This window comes from Xiphophorus couchianus, chromosome 15 (assembly GCF_001444195.1).
Source record: "Xiphophorus couchianus chromosome 15, X_couchianus-1.0, whole genome shotgun sequence".
Taxonomy (NCBI): Eukaryota; Metazoa; Chordata; class Actinopteri; order Cyprinodontiformes; family Poeciliidae; genus Xiphophorus; species Xiphophorus couchianus.
In genome coordinates this window covers 17,806,273-17,830,530 of record NC_040242.1, presented here as the reverse complement: position 1 = coordinate 17,830,530, position 24,258 = coordinate 17,806,273, and the positions used below count along the sequence as shown (strand labels likewise).

The 24,258-nt window shown below is 42.9% G+C and overlaps 1 protein-coding gene across 1 annotated transcript in view; it reads left to right on the top strand.

The window, feature by feature from the left end:
- Positions 1-5,728: 5,728 nt before the first annotated feature.
- Positions 5,729-24,258, top strand: part of bcl11bb (BCL11 transcription factor B b) — a 39,166-nt gene continuing 20,636 nt past the window's right edge. Inside the window, exons 1-2 of the mRNA XM_028039628.1 lie at positions 5,729-7,204; positions 16,658-17,047. Coding sequence (XP_027895429.1) covers positions 7,141-7,204; positions 16,658-17,047 — 454 coding nt within the window. The 5' untranslated portion in view covers positions 5,729-7,140. The remainder of the gene's footprint in view (positions 7,205-16,657; positions 17,048-24,258) is intronic.

Sequence of the window (24,258 nt, the reverse complement as noted above, 5' to 3'; positions counted from 1 at the left end):
CCTACGTCATTACGCAGGAGATAAGATACACGTGCGCCATGGAAAAATACATTTCGGGTTACAAAAATATATTTTCCCGAAAGTGAAGTGCCTAATTTAACCAGTGAACTCTCTGTTATAAGATTATAAGAATCGCTTTTCTAGACCATCCAAGTTGTGAGAATAAGGAGGCTGTTGTTTCGAATACTATCCACTAGAGGGAGACAAATATTGACTCTACTGTTTTAATTGTCTACAAAAGCAGTCCAGCAATCATAATTCACTACAGAGTTCAACATTTATTCATTTATTGTCTACTTCTCAACCTCATAATTTCAGGAGTTTCTTAATCAAATGTGAAATGTTGCAGGTAATAGTTTTAGTATTTTACTCATTTATGGAAAAGAGTAGACTATGGAAGAAAATGCCTACGAAATAAAGAGAGATTTTTAAAGTCATTGCTATCGTACTAGTCTAGATCTGTGGTTCTATACTTCCATAACAATATAAAATTATTTGAAATTTGTTACAATAATATCTCAGATAAATAGGTAATTTTTACTGTTGCAGTTTGCAGCAATAAAATGTTTCAGTTTGGTAAATAATAATGGGTAAAAGATCGCCTAGAAATGCTCTAAAAGGAGAAAGACAACTATTGTCTGGCTTTGTGCTGGTGATATCTTTCCCCAATCAATGGTATTTGTCATTAATTAGTCAGCTGTGTCAGTTATGAGGCAAATACTGCACACATTTAATGCAATTTAATACACAACTGATGTTTACCTTCCACACATGCCATTGTTAAAAACAAATCCTCTTTAAAATCTGCACACACTGCAAAAGAAGGGGAAGATGAGACTAAAAAGGGATGTCTTTGCAAATGTGGAGGGAAGCCAGCTCCGCACATCACCTTGAAAACACTGTGACACATGATGATGGTAGCATCATGCTGTGGGGTTGCTTTTTTTAATCAACAGGAATATGGACGCCAATCAAAGCTGATAGACGCATGCTACACTGATCAGTAATTCTTCCGGTTTGTGGACTGTATTGTTGAGTCGAGTACTCTCTTGTGTCGGTCCATTAATCCCAGCGAGAGATGTCCAAGTTTATTGCCGCGATGTGACTGTATGTGAGAAAGTTGAAGGTGATCCGAATAATCATCAAAACATTGTGGGAGGCGTTTGCCCTGCAAGGCGGAAATAATCCCTAATATCTCCTTTGGATGTTTACAGTGACTACCTGCAGGTGGGCCCGCTCAGCCTGTGTCACAAGAGCCGACCACGAGCAACATCCCCTGCCCGCTTCGCTCCCCTCGCGGCCTCACGTCTGAGAAAAGCCAGCATTGAATCATTTACTCGGCCCCACATTAAAATTTGGAATCTGCATGCATTATATATTCACCCCTGCTCGGACAAATCCTCTTAACTGTGGGAGAAATTGTCAGGACGGGTCCTGTGGAAAAGTAAGAGCCTTGTCTGGTTGTATTGCCTGTAGCAAGGGAGCATCTCAATCTGTCACTCAAATCCACACACACACACACAAACACACACCCACCAACCACACTCTGAATAGCTTATAAATAATATATCCTTATACTTTCTTTATTAATATTAAACATTGCATAATGAAGCAGCGACTATAAGCAAATCCCACAGCAATATTCATATTACCACAAGCTCTCCTGGAGTGGACCTTTCATTGTTTATGTCAGCGCTGTCACATTGCGGTTAATCACATCAAAAAGGCTTTGCATGCTTTATTTTTCACCTCTGCAACACTAAAATCACCCGTTTTTCTCTCAAAACTTGCAGTTCGTTCACTGTGCGGTGCTCTGAAGAAAAGTTTCACCCCTACATGTTTTGGTTGCTCACCTAAATGTTTCATATCATCAAGAATATTCTAAAACCAGAGATAAAGTGATGAAACACAACATGCGGTTTTTAAATCCTCACCCTCCCTTTTGAACAATTATGAAATAACTGCTTAAGTAGTTTTTTTGCGGATGGGGGTGAGTGCAATTGGACTTAGTTTCTACGGAAAAAAAGTGGTTAAATTGTACCTGACTGACCACACGAAGTAGGCTAAAAGATCACAGAAATCCACCTCATAGTTCCCCAAAACAGCTTGATGATCCTCAAGATTCTTTGGGCTGACAAGATGTGCGGTCCCATTACGTCTATTGTAAGACCAACACAGCATGTCAGAGACTTTATTCATTAATAAAAATCAAACATGGAGGTGGATGTCTGCTGGGCTGGACGATGAATTCTGAAGGTCATCAGAATGTGACCTTAAGCTTAAGGCCACTTTGGTTTTATGCAGCAGGATGATTGTGTGAACACTACAAAAACACAAAATCTTACCAAGTATTTCTGGTCTAGCTTCTAGTGTAAATATCTCAGTACACCTGAAATAAGACAAAACTAACGTACAGGTGACTTGTTTTAGCAAGATATGGGATATTGTTGTAAGCCAAGTCAAAAGTGAAATAATCTGTCAATGATACAAGACATTTTAACTAACGATTTGGGTAAAATGTCTTGATCCACTGGTAGATTATTCCATTTGTAACAATATTAAGGGAATGTGACTTAAAATAAGCTCTTGATTCTTGCTGATTGCTTGCCTGTAATTAGCTTTGTACTAAGACATTTACACCAGAAACTAGACCGAAAATACTTGGTAAGGTTTTGTGATTTTCATGCAGTGAAGAAAACTAACAAGTCCACATCTGAATAGTTAAAAAAAAAGAAAAAAAGAAAAAATCAAAATAGTGTATGATAATTAATCCACATCAATGCAAAACACTCTTTGCTATTATCACCTTGGAGAGCGATTGTTGTCGACAAAGATGGCAGAACTAATTACTTTTTCATGTGTGGATGGCTTGCTTCTCTTAATAAATGAAATCATCCTTTTGAAAATTATCTTTTGTATTTACAGAGGTTACCTCTGTCTGATATTAAAAAAAATAAAACGCTTTTCTACAGCACTGCATACAGTCTGGCTATTTTTAGACGCCCCCCCGCTCTTTTTTTTAATGTTTCATTTTTATTTTGGAGCGACATAAAAAATGGAAAGGATAGTGACCCAGAATCAAAAGCGGATATGAGCGGAATCCGGTCCTTTTTTTTTTTTTTTTAAACATTAGTCCCCGAACTCGTTTCATCCACCCCAACATGAATAATTAGTGCCTGAAATCGTCTTGTGTGCCGGAGATCTTCAGCTTTCAGCTGGAGGAAAGCTGAACGGAAGTCCTTGCCTCTTTCTTTTTCTTCTTCTTCTTCGTCGGACAAGAACCTCCATTTGGGCGCCGGCGGCGTGGCTGTTGGCCCCGCGGCGTGTTGAGGTTAACTCGTACTGAACGGTGACACTTGCCACGGCGGATGCGTGTCTCCTCGGAGGCAACACTTTGGACTTAAAACCTTTCCTGTGTCCACAACCGAGACATGTTATGTGGCCCTCTGCAACCCAACTTAAACTGCCTTTTGCCCCGAGCCTGCAGATACAAGCTATAATGGTAGCATTGATGTATTATTGAGACACCCACGGGTGAGGATCACAGGCAGACGACATGGTAAGGGAGACCGTGTGAACTCTGGGTAGTGTCTTCCTTCATGTTACTCTGCTGCCCCCTTTGTTACACCACTATTACTTTCATGTAGTGTCGCGTCTGAATTTTGGGGGCCACGCGCCGGCCCGGCCAGTGAAACCCCAACTATGGTCGCCATTGTGTTTCTGCACGTGGCATCTGCCCAGGTTACATCTCCTTGAGCCAGAGCCGAGATGACATTTCATTTATATAAATAATTACTGTCCTGAAAGTCCCACAGGCCAGCCCCGAAGCAATCAAACTTCTAATGCTCTTAAAATTGCCCACCATGTTTTATTAATGGCCGCGCCGCAAAAAAAAAAAAAAGCATATCGTCATGGCTGCACACTTCTCTCCGCCGATTAATGGAAAAATATATTGTCAACTTTAAACGGCCATGAGAGGCTTTCAAAAAAAACCCAAAATTATTTATTTTTTTGTTCAGCAATTGTATTTCAACCAAATTACAGCTTAAACACACGTTTGAATCGCATTCTAACATTGAAAGGTTCAGAGAAATACAAAAAAAAAAAAAAAAAAAAAAAGCTAGGCTACAGTGTCTGAAAGGCACTTACCTGTGCATATATATACGCTGAATACAATGAAGCGTTCAGTGACTGAATGATTGTCCATTAGAGTCGTTAACCAGCTCTAAGTGGACCTGATCCGCTCTGGATTCTACACAGCGGCAAAAAAAAAAAAAAATTCAAAACCCTTCAACTTTTCCACGTCTTGTCACGCAGCAACAATATTTCAGGTGATAGACCAACACAATGTAGCTGTAATTATTACGTGACAGGAGTGGGGCGGGGGGTGGGGTAGGGGGGAAGGTTTTCTACCTTTATTACAAAAATTTGAAAAGTGTGGTGTGCATTTGTTTTTAGCTCCTCTTTTCCCCTCACGAATCAACATTTTGTAGAACCACCTTGACTTCAATGCAGGTGTATTTGTCAGATGTATTTCTCACAACTTTGCACATGAAATGTTCGCCTGTTTTTAAAATATTAAGAATACAAGCGCTGTAAAGTTTTTTTTTTTCTCCAAAGAGTTTTTGCGACGGTAGGCAGACAGGAAGACATGCGGCAAAGGTCGCTGGGACCGGGAGTCGAACCCGCGACGTCCGCGTCGAGGACTAAGGCCTCCAAACGTGGGGCGTGCTAACCCCCTACGCCACCACAGCACGCCCCGTAACGTCTTTTTAAAGTCCAATCAACGTCACCACAGCATGACAGTACCACCGCCATGTCTCACCAAAAGGTATTTTCAGGGTAATGTGCTGTGATACTTTGCTTAATATCCATAGTGTTTTGCATGTGTAAGGCTACAAAAATAAGGTCTTTGAGTTCATCTGATCAGAACAACTTCTAGAACTTAAAGGGGCAGGGTTAGGGTTAGGGCAGGTCAGTAGGACGATTCTGTTGGATTCAGGTACATCGAACCGGGGACACGAAGACTGTGAAGACTGGAGTTTGCATCGTTTGGTATGGGTGACATGCCATGTGTTTGTTGTTGTCTTGTACTAATTTTGATTAATACAACACAACTGTATTAGTCAATACAGTTGAATAATTCCCATCTGCTATCCTCGTTTGTTCCCTCTCTAATAAACCTCTGGGTTTCATTTACACCCCCCCACCCCCACCCCCACACAAAGAAGATGAGTCTGTTTTATGTGGGAATATTAAAGTAAAATGACCTGAAAACAGATATATATATATATATAGTTTTTTTTTTGTTTTGTTTTGTTTTTGTGAAACAATAAAAAAACAAAAGGACGCATCTCTTTTCCTCGCACTCCCCCCCGTTCCGCGCTACTTCGCGATGATCCGTCACATAAAATGCCAAATAAAATTTAAGCTAACAAGATGTGGAAAAGATTAAGGAGCCTGAATACTTTCGCAAAGCGCCGGGCTAAACTGAGAAAAGCTGTTTTTGTTTTTTTTTAAGGTGCCACCTCCTGATTAGGTCTGCTCTGCCTCCCTACTGTGCCAACAGAGGGTACTGTTGCCTTAAAACTACCCTGACAACGGACCCGCAGCATGCCGCGCGCAGTCCCCCCGCATCCACTCTCTCTCTCTCTTACACAATGCGTGGAAATATATGCTTCACATTTACACTGATTACTCACTCGAGCCTTATCTAGTATTAATAACACTTAAAGAACTGCGCGCGATAAAAGTATCATAAGACCAATTAGATGTTTGACCTGATAGGCCGAGAGATCAAGAGAGCGCGAGCTCTAATCGGTGTGTTTATGTGAAATTTCTGGTGACATTTCATGAGGAGAAATAAATTGTAGCTAATGCTAATGAGGGGGGTGCGTGGGGAGGGCAATTGCACGCGCTCCTTTTCTTTATATAAACTGATAATAAACGCAAAGGTGAGACGGTTTGTTCCTTTGCTGGTAACGTGACGCTGCTCCAGAAAGCCCAGACAGGCATGAGAACCGTTTGTGAAGCGAGTAACCGCTGATGACTTCTCGGAGCTGATGGAGGAGCCCCGGGGAGCCGCCGGGTCGTCCGCGCGTTTTCATCCAGCGAACTGCCTGGCGCGCGAGGCGGCACACGAGCGCACTTGAACTTGAGTCCCGAGCACGCGAGCGTGTGCGCCGGGCCACACGCGCGTATACGCGGGCGGGCAGAAGCATCTTTCGTCGCGTGAGTCGACTCGAAGTAGCCTCGAACGCCGTAGGACACTGGGAAACATCGGACCAAGGCTTGTTGGAAGAAAAGGAGGAGGTGTCACATCTGCCCGCCTGGTGTCTCTCTCTCTCACTCACTCTTTCTCTTTCTCTCTCTCTCTCGTCTGTGTGTGTGTGTGTGTGTGTGTGTATGTGTCTCTCAATCAGCGAGGCTAGTGCCGCCGGAGCCAAGAGTTGCCGTTCCGCGCACCAATGCCAAAACGCACAGGAGGAGTCAGTGCCAAAGGGTCATTTAGCGCACCACTGCTGAGATGGAAGGACTGTAGGGAGCACACAGAGTCAACAGCTGCTATTTGGCCCCCACAGATACGGCGATCATTGGCTTTTAAGAGAAAAATCTTTAAAGAATAATAATAATAAAATAAAAAAAGGGGCGATTTTCTATCAGCGCCGTCGCTGCAGAGGTTGGGAAGTCCAGGATTTCTTTTCCCTTTTCTTTTTTCTTTTCAATCTGCAAACAAACGCCACACTTCTCCCAACCTGCTTTCAGCGATCCATCGCAGCAGCAACAACAACAACAACAACAAAAGAAAGAAAGAAAGAAAGAAAGAAAGAAAGAAAAAGAAAGCCCCGCTTTGGCTTCCTCCCCCACTACCCGATCCAGGTGTTGCTTCCACCGCAGGACACCGTGCGCGGATCTTCCGACTTTCAGCCCTGCTGCTCCGGCTCCTTAACGCGCATCAAAAGTTTACACCTTCAGAGACTGTCGACGGGCTAGCGATAAGAGCGCGCGATCGGAGGGAGTGCGGAGGAGAGAGAGAGAGGTAGAGACAGAGAGAGAGAGAGAGAGCTGCTCACCGACACCACGGTTCAAGCCGACTCCAAGTGCCGTTCACCGGGCGATGCCAGAGTAAATGCCGGGGCAATGTCCCGCCGCAAGCAGGTGAACCCGCAGCACTTATCGTTGACGCACAGGGAGACGGTCCAAGGTGAGTCCATCTTCTAATGTCGACCTGCTAAATAATAATTCCAGCATTATTTATCGCTTACTTTTTTTTTTATCACTCCTGGTTTAGACTTTAAAAAAAAAAAAAAAAATTATTTACAAGAATGAAGTATTTTACCGTAAATATATAGTATTGTTATAATTGTAATTCGCATATGCGGTGTTTTATTTATCTAAAGTTGGGATATTACGCAGCACATGTGAAATAAATGACAAGGGGGAAGACAATGCTTTGATAAACACGGTATGTTTCCGCTTTTCTTTTTTTTTAATATTATTACTTGCAAACAACGACAACAAAACAAAGTGAAATAAGCGTTATGTTCCAAAAAATCATGACATTTTCACACCTCCTCGAGTATATACAGTGAGGGCGTCTGTTTTGAGTTGGAAAGCATGCGCGCACATGTGTTCGGCGTTTCGTCACAACGCGCATTTTCCCACTGCACTTTTCTCACATTTTCCCATTTTTGTTATTCGCGTTCCTCGCATTTTGTCTTTCTCGATTCGTCGCAAACTTCTTGTAAATTTGCGCAAAGTTTCCACTTCTTTTCCTCCCCCGGAAGCTTAAAGGCCCTATTATTATTATTTATTATTATTGCTACGACTACCTCGCTGCAAGGTGAATAGAGTAAAAATGTATGCGTTAAAAACGTGAGTTTTCTTTGCAAAACTCCTTCGTGCAGAACAAAACAGTAAAAATAAAATAAAATAAAATAAAAAACGGCACATTTGTTGTGATAATAACAACAATGTAGACTTTTTTTTTTTTTTTTTTGTCTCGATTTATTGCTTTCCAAAACTGCGATCAGATAACTTTTATAACGGGGGCGAGGAGGGGGCCCTGCCGATTAAAGAAATAAAGAAAAAGTCGCGAAATCCAATTATATCAATCCAACCTTCATCTCCCTGGGTTTGGCGTGCGCCTAAATCCAATTTCAAAGGGGCTCCCTAATCTGGGTAATTTATTGCACAAACTTCATGATGTAATCTCAGGCCCCGGATCTGTTCTGTGCTGAAAAGTGTGAGGTGGATTTCGGCTCATCGTTTATTTGCTCCATCCACTTTGTCTCCTGAGTTTCCTCGTTTGAGGTTGTCCATAAAATATGCAAGAGGACGTTTTGAACCAACACACCGGCCTTAAAGGGCTCAAAAAAAAAAAAAAAAAAAATCAATTTTGTAGATTGTAATCTGGCAGTTTATTCGATCTTAAATCTCTCTAAAAACGTGTAAGCTGACTGAATGTGTGTGTGTGTGTGTGTGTGTGTGTGTCCAGCATTTGCCTGCAGAGAAATAACACAAACACTTGGCAACAACTTAGAATAGTTTTGCCTTTAATGAACTTATTCAATTTTGAACATCAACTCTTGAACATCCTGAACCTTTTTTTTTGTGTGTGTTTTTTTTTTGGCACGTTTCCTATAATAATTACAAAACAGCCTTCAGGCACCTGCCTCACAGTCAGTACATTCCTCTTCTACTCAATGTAGATAATTGCACTGACAATTAGTTGTCACACATTGTCTTTTAACTGCCTTTTTGAGGTAACATGCATGTGTCCTCAGGATGGATCTGTTCTTGTTTAAAACAATAAAAAAATAAAAAAAATTAAAAAAAAATAACACAGCTACACGCTTAAAACTTCCAGCAGTCACACATGCAGCAGCAGCAGCAGCTGCAGGAACAGGAGCGGCTTTTGGACATGTTACTTAATGCACAGACGCTCAGCTTAGCGTGTAGCTGCTGGAGTGCAAGTCTGAATAAAACGATCAGAGTCGGACGCTGACAGGACGGGCAATTTGGAGGATCTAAATGTCGTCCTACCTGTTCTTTTACTCGATGTTTGCTGAACCGTGCCCTCAGGCATTGACCTCAGATGTACAGGTGTGAGGTTAAGGAGAGACTGAAGCGTAAAGCTTTTTCACTTTTTCTTTTCTTTTTCTAGTTGTTTTTATTTTTGTTTCTTTTTAAAAATTTTTTTGTAGATTCTATAAAACGCTCGAAGCCAAAGAAAGAGAAATGTTCTGCAAAAAGAAAAGGCGTGCACCTTTCAGCGTCGACGGAGCAGATTAGATTCGGTAAGGGGCTCTCGAGCTGGAGCGAAGCGAAAGCGCCAACGCGCCTCATCGCTCTGCAGCTGGTGGCAGCATTATGCTGCGGGTTGTTTGATGGGAGGGTCTGCAGACGACCACCTGAGGAGCGTGGGCGAAAACTAAACTGTGTCTTCCTAAAGAGAGCAATTTCAACCATCCTGTGTGTGTGTGTGTGTGTGTGAGACAAACAAAACAAAAACAAAACATAAAAAACAAAGACACGTCAGCTGTCTTCTTCGTCAACGCTTTTTCATCGTCGCCTGTCGGGACAGGTCACTGTGTGTGTGTGTGTGTGTGCGTGTGGGCGTGTGTGTCTTTATGTGAGCATAATGTGAAGTTTCTGCCAGCATATGTCAGCCGCACATCAGATTCAGGGAGAACGGCATGTAACCGAATGCCTCTTTGTGCTCCTCAGCCGCCGGCGGCCCATAGGGTCACACACTCTGTTTCTGAACACAGAAACCTGAATATCAGCATATTTCTGGATGGGCTTGTCAATGGAGGACGGTGCCTGTATGTCTTTGCGTGTGTATGTGTTTGGAAACTACACTCGCCCGGCCACACATCTAGGGACACTTAAATGCAGAAAATGCACAGAATGTACACCCATGCAACACAGGCAAGAAGAAAAAAACACACACACACACCCCAATTCAGCATTTAGCGTGAGTCTGCACAAGTTACGCTCAGATTGCATGACCACATGCAAAGTGTGTGGCTTTACTGCCTAAAACAAATCACATGTAAGAAGCTGCTCTGCTAGAAGGCTCAATAAGCCAACATTCAGCTTCCAGTTAATGATTTGTTTTGTGATCACACTCAGAGGTCAAAGGTGTTGCGTTTGTGACAAACCGAGAGCTGTGTCCTACAGCAGCTCTGATGAAATCCTATGAAAATCATGAACTGCACCGTTTCTTTCTTTGTTGTTGTTTTTGGGGTTTTTTTACTGCTCAGACCCCCATCCTTTCCAGACCCTCATCCCGCCCCTCCACAGTGATGTTTTGCAGTGTACCATCACCAGAGCGGGATCCATCCCACGGAAACGCCTCGTGATAACTGTTTACTCTCCGAATTGGCATGCTACTCGCAAAACAGTCAGTGTTTTCGTCTTTATCCGTGCCATATGTGCCGTCAAAACGACCGGGGGGAGAGAAACCCACCGTATACGCGCTCTCGCCCCCCACCTACCACTCACTCACTCACTCCACCCCACAGCAAATATTCACACAAACGTTGCGGTTGACGGGATGATAATCTCGCAGGAGACGGTCGGGGTGGCTGAGCGATTTACGATTTTTGTCTTTCTTTCAATGATTGAAACATTACAGAACGCGTTCGGTGAGTTTTGCAATGTGGTGAGCCCCCCCAATTACACAAATTTGCCAAAATATGATTTATGCATCTCCAAGCGTCATACCTCATAGGTCATAAGGCAATTTCAGTGACAGGTCACAGTCAGCAGCAGGGCTTTATTTTGCTCACACTCAGGCTGATAATCCAAGATTTACGATAATTTACGATAAAGGAATGGGACTGCTACAGATTAAATGCTGATAAGATAATTAAACACACACTCACCCCCCCCCCCCCCCACACACACACACCAGCAGGCCTGGCCTTACACAATGTTGCAGTGTTGCAGCTCTGCTTGGCAAATCATAGATGAGAAAAATAAAAAAAAGAGGATGGGCGAAGCGGGGCCCCGTTCATCGTTTGAATTTTTGATTGCTACCATCTGCAATGTTGCTGGTGTCATTTGTTTTCAATGGCAGAGTGAATCTTACCCCCACACTCCACACACACACACACACACGCCCTCACACACACACCCCCTCTCTCCCCGGTGGGGTTTAGCTCCTGAGATTGAGTGTGTTTTTTAAGCTGCACGGTTGGAGAAACAGAGGCAGGTTAAAACCTATTGAATTCAGTCGACTTGTCATCCGAGCGCCTGTGGCCTTGGAGATTATTAGGAAATCTGACTAATAATCAGAAATTTGAGTTGAAATGCTAAAAAAAAAAAAGTCAAGATCTAAACCCTGGCAAACGTTTAAATACTTGATGCTTCCTGTCGGAGGATTTTTTAAATCTTCTTCTTTTTTTTTTTTTTTTAGCAAATTCAAATTTGATTAAGGCAAAAAACAATTTTTGAAAAGTTTTTTTTTTTTTTAAATTCACTCCTGATGTTAAGCATTCATTATTTAGAGAGTTTCAGGAGATTATAGGAGCGGTTAGAGTCACAATCTGCTTCAGTCATCTTCAACCAAATAATTGTAATGAAGTTCTGACAAAAGTTTGAAAATTTTATTATTTCACTATTAAGAAAAATCAAATCACTGACTTGCCTTTTTAAGAAAACTAGACCTTTATTAGGTGCTTTGTTGCCCCTTTTTATCATGAATTGATTTGTTTTTTTTCCTGAAAGAGGCCCATTGTCTTCAGCAGCGTTTCCCATCTGGTACACATTGTGCAGCAGCAGCAGCAGCAGCAGCAGCAGCAGTAGGCTGACTGACTGACTGACTGACTGACTCTCCCCTCATCAAGCTGATAGGGGGTGCTCTAAGGCTGCCTGACTTTAACCCACACTTGATAAGGCGGAGTAACAGGAGTGTCACCGGGGTGAAGATTCAGCTCCGTGTGTGTGAAGAAGAGCAAAAAAAAAAAAAAAGAAGCAAAAAGAAAAGAAACAGAGTGAGCTAGAAAGCAAGAAAAAAACAAACAAAGTATGTGTGGTATTGTGTTAGACAGCTGGCTTTCAATGCTATCATAACGCCTTCCCTTGCGATGGCATGTTTGACAGAGCGTCAGCTGTGCTCCTTTACCTATCAAGCATGTTCCTCTCTCATGCAGGGGGAATTAGACGCTGTCTGTCACCCTGATATGCCACATTAGTATGTTTTTTTCCCCTCTCTCCTTTATACGTGTTTCCATTTCAACATTTTCCCAGATTTTTTTCTTTAGCCCCTTCTGTACGCATTCCTTCTTTTGTTTCCTTCTAGCATACACATTTCCCCCCTTTTTTTTTCTCCCTCCCTCCCTCTCGCAGGTGAGCCTGAGGAAAGATGAGCGAGCGGGCGTGGTTGTGAGAAGGTGTCCGAGTTTCGTTCCAGTGGCATAGATTCGGTGCCAGCTCCTAGTAATTCACCGCCTTCTGCCCTCAGGCCGCGTTACTCAACCGTAGGTTTAGCAAAACAGGCCTCGTTAGGTTTGTCTCTCAAGTCGAGACACGGGGGTTCGGTTTGCAGGGCGCCTGTCAGCTCATCCACTCGTTTTGTTGTCTCGTTCCCCCCCTTCACCACCTGTCCTGTTTGTTTCCTGTGCATGCAGGGGCGGCCCAAACGTTGAGCCGGGCCCTGGGCAGAAATGGGTTGAAGAGCCCTCTTTGGAAACAACTTAGGAATAACTGATGAGTCCTCTACATTGGACTGATCTGCAATCACGTGGGCTCGGTTTGCAAAATTCACCAGAAAAGGAGGCCTTAAAAGAAGGTTTATTGAAATTGTAGAGATTTGGATCGGCTTCATTTCCTCCTGCCGTCGCGTCTTGTGTTTATTGTTTCAGTACAGGCTCAGTGGAGCAGGGAAGAGCGGCGAGGTTTGCATTTGTGGAAAATTCTCACTCATTTATTCGCAGGAGCAAGAGCAGCTGTGTTAAAATGTGATGGGTCTGCTCTCCAAAACGTCACTTTTTTATATGTAGAACAGCATGTTAGCACTTCTGAAACTTAAATTGATTCAGGTAAAAATGTAGCATTTTGTTAAACTTTTGTTCTATTTAAAAATCAGAGTGAATTTTTAAAGTTGCCTTATTCTTCACCAACTCGACTACAAGCAACACAAAAGTGGTGCATTTCCAACATTTTGGGTTTCAGGGGACTCTCGGGGGCCCCCTGCTGCTTCGGAGGTCCTAAGCAGGGATTTGGACCAGTGAGGAGGGGCTTGTTTTTGCTTATGCCTCGGGCCGGCTCAGTGTGAAGTTCCACTTGCACGCATGGCGCGTATCGCCTTAACACGGCCCGAGTGTCGCTTCGTCTGAATTATGGCTACAAGCTGTGAACTGTGGGTAGATGTGTGTTTGTTTTTCCTCCGTTGCCGTCAAAGAATATGAGATGGAAATTATTTGGCAGGAGTCCAGGAAGCCATCGCCATCTAGAGAAAGATATTTGGCATTGGTCCATGCTTGGAGCGACTGGAGATGACTAGAATGTGCCGATGCAGGTGTGTGTGCTGGTGTGTGTGTGTGTGTGTTTACGTGGGTGGATGGGTGATTGGGCCCAGAGAGGAGGAGGAGGAGGAGTTATTTATCTGAACAGAAATAAGGGAAATTATGAAATTGGGTTAAAAAAAAATAAGATCAGAGGTTAACAGAGATGATTGGGAAGTTTAGAGAAACGGTTTGAGATGAGCAATAAGGACGATAGCTGCACACACATTCTTTACTATTTTCTCTCTTTTTTTCTTTCTTTTTTTTTTCAATGTCGCGTACGGTGGCTGTGTGTCACCGAATGGCCGGAAACACAGTTTCTGATTCGAGGAACAAAGCGAACGGGGCGCAACAATTAAAAAAGGACAAAGATGGTGACCGCAGCCAGGGAGACAACAACAGTCACAACGGCGGAAGAAACAGCTGCTGATCATTTCCCCCCTTTACCAGTTTTGTCATTTTGTCGCCTTGATGTTTTTCAGGTCCAAAAACAGGGCCATCTGCCACCAAACGTTTCATATATACTCAACGTCCGCTTGCAGCTTTGCTTTGACAACGGATAATTTAAAGTCATTTTCTATCTCCTGCACGTACAATGAGCAAAAAGGAAATGTAGTTATAAGGCTCTGACAAATGCTACCCATTATTAGCAGAAAGCCTTTTGGTGTTTGTGATTTAATCTGTCACATGTCAACTAATCTAAGCAGGGAGAAGAGCCAAACAAAATGGCGACGTTTTCCGAAAATACTACAATTCTTTACTTCAGGGAAAACTACTGGTGGATTCTTCACCAACGTTTAACCAGATGTTGCCGTTTCATTCATTCCTACTTCCATTTTTTAAGCTCAAACAAACCATTTTCTAGCCTCAACTAGTACTCGTTGTCCTTAAACTGCTTTCTACTTCTTACTACTTAAGTGTTTTCATCAATTATGCAACTAAATAGCCACAAAACAGCTCAAAGCGCTCGGATTTCCATTTAAATGCCCAATTCTCCCAACATGATACCAGAAAAATTGCAAGGCTTTAAAAAAAAACGAACTTTTTTCTTTTTCTTTCCTTTATTTTTTAAATTTATATTATACCCCACAGGTTGATACTTAGTTTTTTTGTTATTCTCCAAAGTGTAAATTCAAATCTTATCTTTGAACAGGAAGTTGCTCAGAGTTCTTTCGGTTTGATCGGGGGTCATAATCTGTCAGATGGAGATTAGATAAGAGTAACCTGACCCAAATTCAGATAGAGTAAAAAAAAAAAAGAAAAAAACTCAACGTGGAGAAATACATTGAGAAAGCGATAAAACATTAAAGTGAACAAAAGATTTCAGCATTTTTACCATCTTTGTAAGTCATAAAAACCAAACTCATCCGTCACTGTTTAAGAGGGTAACAAAATGGTTTGTTTACAGGTATGAAATGGAAGTAGGAAGGAGCTGAATGGCAATTCTTCTCTTCACACCCACGCTTTGTCATTTAGCCAAACACAAATTCTTAAAGTCACTGGACATCCGTTGCGTTTTCGAACGCTTGTATTTTTTCCTCTGCGCCGTTTCGGGCCTTCAAAACCTTGAGCGTTTTGTACACGACTTACAGGCCGTTTGGTACCAACCATGCCTCATTTTAACCAGAGCTAAAGTAATATTCTATTGTCATATAAATACATAGCTCCGATAAATAACATAAGGTTCCTCAGAGTTAATTTGGGTTGATCAGGAGCCGTTACTAACCATGTTTTTTTTTTTAGCAATCCGACACAAAGCAAAACGAAATCGCCTGTATTGCAAAGTTTTTTAGAGAGTAATAACTGCTAACTTAAATTAAATTGAATTATTACATAAGCTAAGATGCAGTATAAGTATATAAATGTGAAATGGTTTGTACGAATCGGAAGTACAAAGGGAAGATGGCAACTCGTGCGTAAGACGTTTTGGCGGGAATTTGGCGCAAACTGGAATCCAAAAACGAACAAGAAAGAGAGGCAAAAAGAAGATAGTTAAAAGAAAAAAGAAAATTTTAAAAATTGCTCTAATCTTTTGCTGATCACTCACTGGGGTGTCATTTGGAGAAGGAGAGAAAGGGAGAGACAAAAGAGAAGGAGATGGATTCCTCTTCCTCTCTTCCTCTCTCTCTCTCCCCCAGGCACCAACGCGGCTCCCTCCCTGATCGCCCGCTCGCCCAGACATCCCTCACCGTCTCTGGAGCTTCAGGTTTCCTCGGTGCTCTCAAGAAGAGGACACATTTTCATGGTGGTACATCAGAGTAGTGTGGAGACAGGAAAAAAGAGAAAGAAAAAAAAGTGGAAGTTGTCCATGAGGAATTTGCGTTAAGCTGAGGGACGTGTCTGTGCCATAGGGGTGGCGGGGCAGCGGGAGGAGGCCGAGAAGAACGCTCTAATGGTTATTAATGACCGTGTCAGATCTGTGAAGAATGAGATTTACTCTCCTAACAGGACCCCAGGTTTGGCTTATGGATCGTCAGTCTGTTGAGAATACCGTTTAAACTCACCTGAGTCTTGATCCAATCATGCACACATAAAACAGTTTTTTCTTTCTTTTCCTCATGTTTCGCACTCTTAAGACACACAGACACACACACACACACACACGAACAGAGGCTTGTGGATGTGGCCTTGGTTACGCTATGCACTTTGTCGAGCAGAAGCCGAGGCTCCCACGTGGTGGAAGGCAACCATCTTCGCTGTGACAGCTCGGCGCGGCGAAGGGCCCTCACCGGAAACCAAGCCTGCGCCGTTGAGATGAATCGCTTCCTGGCCGCACAAACACAAAACACAAGCGGAGCGAGCGCGCGCACACTCTCGCAGGCGCACCCCGACATGTAGAGTAAAGTGTTTTTGGTCCCACCTACGCAGATCTCTCTCAGAGATAAGCGGCGCAGGTGTTTATCTAGGCAAAGGAGTCTTAACAGCGTTCTGCTGTTTCAAGCCCCCGAACGTGACGCAGTTTTTCTTTTTTGTTGAATGTAATGACCACCCTGTGTGGTGCAGAGGGATGGTTATCTTGTATTGGTTTCAGGACTGAACCTTGCTGAGTTTTTTTCCCTCTCTCTTTCTCTTTCTGAGAATGTTTTTCTCACTGACTGAATGTCTTTTTTTAAAATTGCTTTCTGCGTCTCTTTTTCTCACAGCGGAGGTCAACCATGACTCAGGCGCCCGATCTCCCTCTCCGGAGCCGTCCACCCCGAGTCCTCGGAGGATGGGGCCCGGGGAGCACGACCTCTTGACCTGCGGCCAGTGTCAGACCAACTTCCCCCTCGGCGACATCCTCATTTTCATCGAGCACAAGCGGCGGCTGTGCAGGGGGCCCGGCGGCGGCGGGCCCGGCACCTTCTCCAAGCCCGGCGAGGCCGGCGGGATCATGGGCGTTCCCGTCTCGCCCCGGGCCCGCTCGCTGGAGCTCGGCAGAGGAGGATCGCTTCCGGTGGAGGTGGGCGTCCAGGTGACCCCCGGAGGGGAGGAAGACGAGCGCAGGAGGCTGACCCCGGCCAAGGGAATTTGCCCCAAACAAGAGAAAGGAGGTACGGAGTGTTAAATGCACAGGTGGCGCAGACTGCTGCCAAAACACACAGCTGTCTCTTTAAAGAAAGCTTTTATTTTGACGGTGGCCTTGAGGAGGGATTAATGTGGCTTGAGATGATTTTCATTTGAGTGACTCAGAGCTGCAGAATTGTGTCTGTTTCATTGTAAGGAGGATATTACCCACACAGCGCCCTCTACAGCTAAGTGTCTGTAGTGAGTGCGTATGCTTGTAGTGAGTACTTATTAGCATCCTTGGTAAAGATGTGCAAAAAGTCTTGAAATCATTTCATCTTGACGCTGCAGGAGCATAATCTCACACTAGAAAATAATAATAATAATAATAGAAAAAATCAAGCCATTAATTTGAGTCTGTTTGTTCAGCGGAGAATAAACTGAAGTGAACTGACGACAGTTTTTGTTTTTAACCCCTGTTGGTAATATGTTTTACTGTTACTTTTTACTAATAGGACAGGCTTTTTTTTTTTTTTTTACACGTTTCACTACTTTGGAGCACACAGATCGATGAGTTTTTGACCGTTCCTCTTCTTAGCTCACTCCTCAGATTGATATTTTTGTTTTTTATTTGATTTAGGTCAAATTCAAATGAGACGTTTGTGGCAAATCACTTCTGTGTTAATTTGGATCGTTACCCTGCTGCAAAGACCCAGTGATGATCTGTTCTTTGCTTTCTATTGCTGTCAATTGCTTTGTTTTTGTTCCCCATATGTTAGTGTTTGAAAAAAAGTTCACAATGCCACTCTAACAAAATCTCCAGGGTTGCTTGATGAGAAAAATGTCCCACCGCATCACAGATCCTCCTCCATGCTTAACAGTTGCTTTTCTTCATATTTACCGTTTGTTTCACACCAAACCTGAAGGATTTCTTATCCATAAGCTCAATCTTAGTCTTACCTAATCAAAGCTCAAAGTTCTAGTTAAACTCCCAGTAGAGTTTAGCAACATCCACATGTTTACATTTATGATAATAGGGCTGAAAAGTTTTTGTTGTTGTTGTTGTTGTTGCTAGTATCACTTCCAAACAGCTTCTTGGCATCTAAATATGGTTTAATGGTCGCTATGGAAACTTTGTGAACTCTGATTGGCACTCACTGAAGATCTTTAACAGGGATCTGTGGTGTTTGGCGTAGTATTATTTTTATCTTTTTGACTTACTTTTCCATCCTGCACACTGTATGTTGTGGATAAACATTGGTCCACGTCAACCCTACAGAAACAGGCCTCTGTGTCACATCTTCTGTATTCCCCACATCAACAAAAGGTCTTAATTGCCAATTAGAAGTTCCTAGATCAACTTGGAAAAGTAAAGTGAAAGTGAAAAATATATTTTATCTACAGACATAATGATATAGAAGTATATGTTTCAAACTAAGGGTGATGATTTAAAAAAAAAAAATCAGTGTGAGATTATACTACTGCAATAAAAGATTTATTTATGTAATTTTTTTTCACATCTTCACCAGGAGTGTGAAAATCTTTTGCAAATGTGCACTTATTTTTAGTTACACACACACACACACACACGCACCCCAACATGCCGGTCTTGAAGTTGAAACTCCTTCTAAAACGGGAGAAAACGATGACACAACCAGACCAACGTGGTTTATTTCTTCCCTTTTTGTTTGGTTTTTTGCGAGAGCACGTCACTTATCGGAGCGTTTGACGAAAAGAAAAAAAATCCAGCAGCATTATATGCAGAAGTTAAAGATTAAACTCCGTCTGCGCGTGGGTAGGGGTGAGGAGAAACGGATTAATAAAGCTGCAGGGCCGTTCAGTCGGCTGTTGGAGGGTGGGGGGAGCGAAAGGGAAAACAGCTGGAGGGTTTGGGGGGGAGAGGGGACGGGAAAAAAAAAAGCAGGGGGTGTGTGGAAGAATGGTAGAGCCTGCCGACTGCCGGCGCTGTGGGGAAACCAATGCAGAGTTTATCAGAGGAGACAGTCACCATCGCACCCAAAGGGCTGGGAAGGCTGTCCAGGATTACACAAGGCTTCGGCAGACTAAGACGTTTCCAGACGGAATTTCACGCACCATTAAACGGCTAACGCAGAAACCGGTCATCGCTGTGTTCCGCTGTTGTGTCATGGTCAGATCTGAGTGGTTAAAGGGAAGCTTTCACGGCTCGTTCTCTGACTAAAGTAGCTCTGTTCAGCTTTTTTGCCGTTGCAGACTTCACACTTCGTCAGTTCCAACTGATGTAGTTGCGATGATGGCGGCTAAAGTGAGAGTCTGTACGAGAATCTCACGTTATGATAATCTTCATTTCAGTGCCGCAGTATGGTTACTTGAAAACTGTCTTATGTAACACAATCTAAATAGTTTTACTGTAAAAGTTTTCAAAAAGCCACGACGACTCCAGCTGCAGCTAAAATGATACATCAGTGATTGTAGCTATAATAATGTTTTCTATACTTTAAAAAAATTATCCTGATGCAAAGATGAATGCAAAAATAGAATAAAGCTGTAAAATTAAAGTGGATGGTGGTGCTTCTTTTATAAAACAGAGCCAGCCCAAGGCAAAATTGAACAAAGCAGCTGATTCAGACCCCTGAACCAAAATGCCGCTCAGAGCAATAGAGCAATAGAGAACTGTCACAGAAATCATGTTTGGAAATGTTGTTTTTATTGTTTAGGTTTTTTTTCCATGCCAGTGATCCATCTTCAGTGGTAATAATGCGAAACAAAGCTTTTGGTCCTAGACATGCATAAGCCTTTATGTAAATCGGTGAAGTCAGGCTTTTTGCTAAGAAAAATGTTTTGCTGCAGAGTGTATTTAATCACCTAAAAAGCAGAAGTAAGGACTGACCACTTAAAATGATCTGGACTGATTTTCTGTAAGGCCAAAACTGACATCAGGATCAATTCTGATCATTTTCTACTGATCCGCTGTGGGAGCAGCAAGATCATTTTTTGAAGAACTAAAACATTTTTCTGAACTTGTACACCAAGTGCTGCTAGTTCATATTAATTAGCAAACACGTTTAGCTATTGTGTGCCTCTTTCTATCTTTTCGCTGTAAATGGGTTTGAACATGGGCAAAATAAATAGCGTATCGGTTGTGCTTTGGTGACTGATGGTAGTTTATTGAGTTTAGCATTAGCTGTTTAATTATGCTGTCTGCTAACTGAAAATGTAATTATTCTCTATTCAGCCAGCTGACTGCCAATGCCCAGCCTAGTTTGTCTTTCTTGTAGGTGAGGTCAAAGTTTAATTTATTTTATTTGACCTTTATATATACATGTTGTCTCATTGAGATCCAATGTCTCATTTACAAGAGAACCCTGTTTTGATTAAATAAATGAAAACGGTACAAACATAGTCAACAATACAAGAAATTAAGAAATTTGACTAAATTAAATAAGCTAATAAATAGGAGCTAAAAACAAGAGCAAGTTTCATAAGAAGATTCCTCTTTTTGTCTTAAAAGAACTGTTATGTTTACCAAATGAGTCAAAGCGGACACTTCAGATGTTCTTTCAGCCAGCTGGCTGGCAGCTTGCAGCTGGATTTTTTTAATATATACATATTTGTTGTTGTGAGTGGAGTAATAAAAAGTAGTAGCGTTCTTTGAGGCTCCTGAGAGGCAGTGCGGAGCAACAGGTAGACTTGAGACAGCTGTGGTTACTTCAGCACTTTCACTGGCATTTTACTAAAAGGACTTTTAACTACTGGAGCAAAACGAAAGCGCTTATTAGCCGGCGTTGAATCACTGCTGTCATTACTTGAAACAACACATCCGTCTCTATGGTTATGCCTGTTCATAAATAGCTTTTGTTTGGACATAAAACACCCTGGGAGGATATTGCTCCTCGTGCATTAGCGGAACATTTCAGAGAGTTCTTTAGGCCCCGTGCGGCTTAAGATGCAAGCCGAACAACTTTGAGCCGAACAAGGAAGCTGGGGAGAAAACCCTTTGGTTTCTGTTTCAGATTTCCAGCAGACCAAACTGGCTTTTTGGGTATTTCAAAATGCCTTACGGCCATTTCAGATCTGAACAATTTGTTTATTTTCGAGCCAAACTCAGTAGAGACCCCCTTTTTGTTGTCTGTGCAGCTATCCCGTACATATGCGCGGCGTCTGTGTGTGGCCGGCAGCTGTGTGTGGCCATCGTCAGTCACTTTGGGAAGTATCTGTAAAAGGAGATCAGAGAAAATATGTGACAGCGAAGGTTTGGACGTCGCTGTCGATTTGCGAGAATGAAAGCGACGCTCCAAAAAAAAAGAAGTTCTCAAGATTTTCCCTCAGCAGATAATAAAAATATCTGACCGCCGCTCAGTAACAATGTGGCTTTTGTTAATCGTCTCTATTTTTGGGAGGGGGTGGTGGAGAGAATTAGATTTGGGAAACTTGAAGAGCTTTCAACAGCTCTGGGAACAAACAAAGACAGGGAGGGGGGAGAAGAAAAAAAGAGCCAATCAATCATTTTACATTCAATTTTGCCTTTGCAGGACAGTCAGAGGAGACAAAAAAACTAGGCAGCGTTAAAGACTGAGTCAGCCTGGAGGAGCTGCAGCCAGTTAGTCATTCAGACAGAAAGTCTTATCACTAAGAGAACAGGACATGAAAGCACTCCAAGGCCCCCAAATGAAAGCGAGGAGGGGAGCTTTGTTCAACACATTAGTTTGCCACTCAAGTCTGTCTCAAGTTTCAAGCAAATTAGATTACATTATTAGGACTAATTAAGTCCAAAGTGTTAGAGGCGCTCACTCGCACATCTCCGCGCGCGCGCACCCTTCCCCCTATAAGGAAATATCATAATTTGACTGCATGCGAGCTTCGAGGCACACCGGGCAGATCCGACCTGCAGAGCAAGCAGAGGAAGCAGGGAGGTGCACTGAAAAAGGGAGGCGAATTCTGCACGCTAATAACGCACGACGCGCTTGTGAAGCATGCAAGGCATATGCTCAACCCCTCTCCTCTTCACCTGGTTGTGTTTTATAACATCCTGTCTGGCCTCTTTGTCTGTCAGCCCCGCTCGCCTGAACTGCAAAAACATGCTGCAAGGCCAGCAGATTCAACCCCAAAAGGTGCAAAACGCACCAGCGCAAACACACACACACACACACACACACACACACACACACACACACACACACACACACACACACACACACACGCACGCACGCACGCACGCACACACACACACACACACACACACACACACACACACACCCCTACATGTGCATGCTTTCTTTCTTTTTTTTTTATACGGTTTGTACAGTAGATGAAAAATGGCCTTCCCCTGCCCTGTTTTTTAATTTTTTTCCTCCCTCCCCCCCTCCTGAGATTCTCCTGCTGATGCATGCACAAAGTGTGTATGGGTGTTTGTGTGTGTGTGTGATAATATTTGGATGGATTTTTTATTTTTATTTTTGCATGTGAAGAATGATGCGTGTCATAACACAGGCGGGAGAAGCTGTCGCCAAGGGAGCGTTGCCGCACTGAGACGACCCTGGCCCTGCTTTGAACTCCTCCCAGGACGCCTGTCGTAACCCCCCTCCCCACCCCAAATACCTCCCCTGAACGCCACCTCAGAGCACTTTAAGGCACGGGGGTGAAGTGGCATCATGACAACCCTTCCCTCTTCCCGTTCTCTGTCTCTTTCACCACACACAGTTGAATATTTCATGAGATGATGTGAGCAACGGTGACATCCTCCAACATCTCTCTCCGTTTTGCTCGCTGTCCACCTGTGATCTCGCTTGTGTCACTTCTGCTGTACTTATTATTTTTTTTATTTTATTTTTTTCTTGTGGCGGGGTGAAAACACACAGCTCGAGGTGATACAGATAACCGGCGTTCAATCCAGGACCAAAGCGCCACTTGATTTTTGACGATCAAAGGACACCAAAGTGGAGATAAACTTAAGAACGGTCACACTTTGCATGTAGGAAATTTCTGCGGGTGTGAAAGTGCACGAAGGAGTATTTTAACATGATAAGATCAGTTGTTTGGTTTTTTTTTTCTCTTTTAAAGTCTTCAGCTAATGGGCAAGACGGGATGCTTTTTTTCTCACCTTAAATGAATCACTGTGGTTACTGGATGAAAACTTGTGAAAATGTCTCAAAAGATGAAGCAACCCTCCTGCACTCAAACGGGTCGACTAAATCTGAAACCGACATTGACATTCAGCGACATTCCAGTTTGCTCACCTCTCCACTTGTACGGACTTGAAGGTGTCCCTTTACCCCACCTCTTCTTCATCCCCTCTTTTTTAATTTTTTTTTTTATTTTGCCCAACCACCCAATGCTCCTTTAATCACCTGGCTTGCTCTCATTTCCATATTAAATAGGCTTTAATCATGAAAAGCAATCAGGCTTTTGCATATTCATACCTTCCCCTGTTCGCCGGCTTCCCCGTCTCGCTCCAGTGCCAAGCAGCCAGTAATCAGTAGGCAGGCGGCGTAATGCCATAGCCCCGGCCCCATCGCATGAAAACACCCACACACACACACACACACACCCACACACACACACACACCGCGTGAGTTCGGAAATAACTTCACATGCTACTTACGTATTATCTCTGCTCCGAGAGAGAGTGAGAGATAGAGGGAAAAGGAGATAAAAAAAAAGAAAAAAAGAAAGATGGCGAGACTGATTCCTGATTTGAGCTGCGAATATTTGTACAGAGGCTCAAGGAAAAGTCGATTTGCATAATGACTTTGTAGTTTTGCATTAATCACATTTGCATATGAAAATGCGTTAATTACTCCTGATGATTTTTTTTTTTTTTTTTTTTTTTTCCAAACTTGCTTCATTTGATGTCCAAGCTCTGGGGTTGTGATTAGGGGTCACATGGTGGGAGATGTGTAAAGTAGTATATGTGCGTGTGTGTGTTCTTACATGAGTGATCTGAATGCTTGCCAGGGAATTTAGTTTGAGTCTCCTTGCAGGCATGTTAATTTTCTTTTTTTTTAATTCTTGCTTTTGCGAGTTGCAGATTTGCCCCTTATTCCACTGCTTTCTTTTTTTTTTTCCTTTTTTTTGGAGGAAATGACATACACTTGCTCCTTCCCCCACCCCACAAATTACACATTTAGTAACATCAACTATCACAGTTGAAGTTTGCTAGTATGTATAACTGAATTATTCCAGTTTCAGTCATTTTCTGGAGGTTTGTGCAGAAGTGATTGGTGATGTGTCACCCCGCCGCTCGCATCTGCACACCTACCTGCAGGTAGTTGCAGGATGA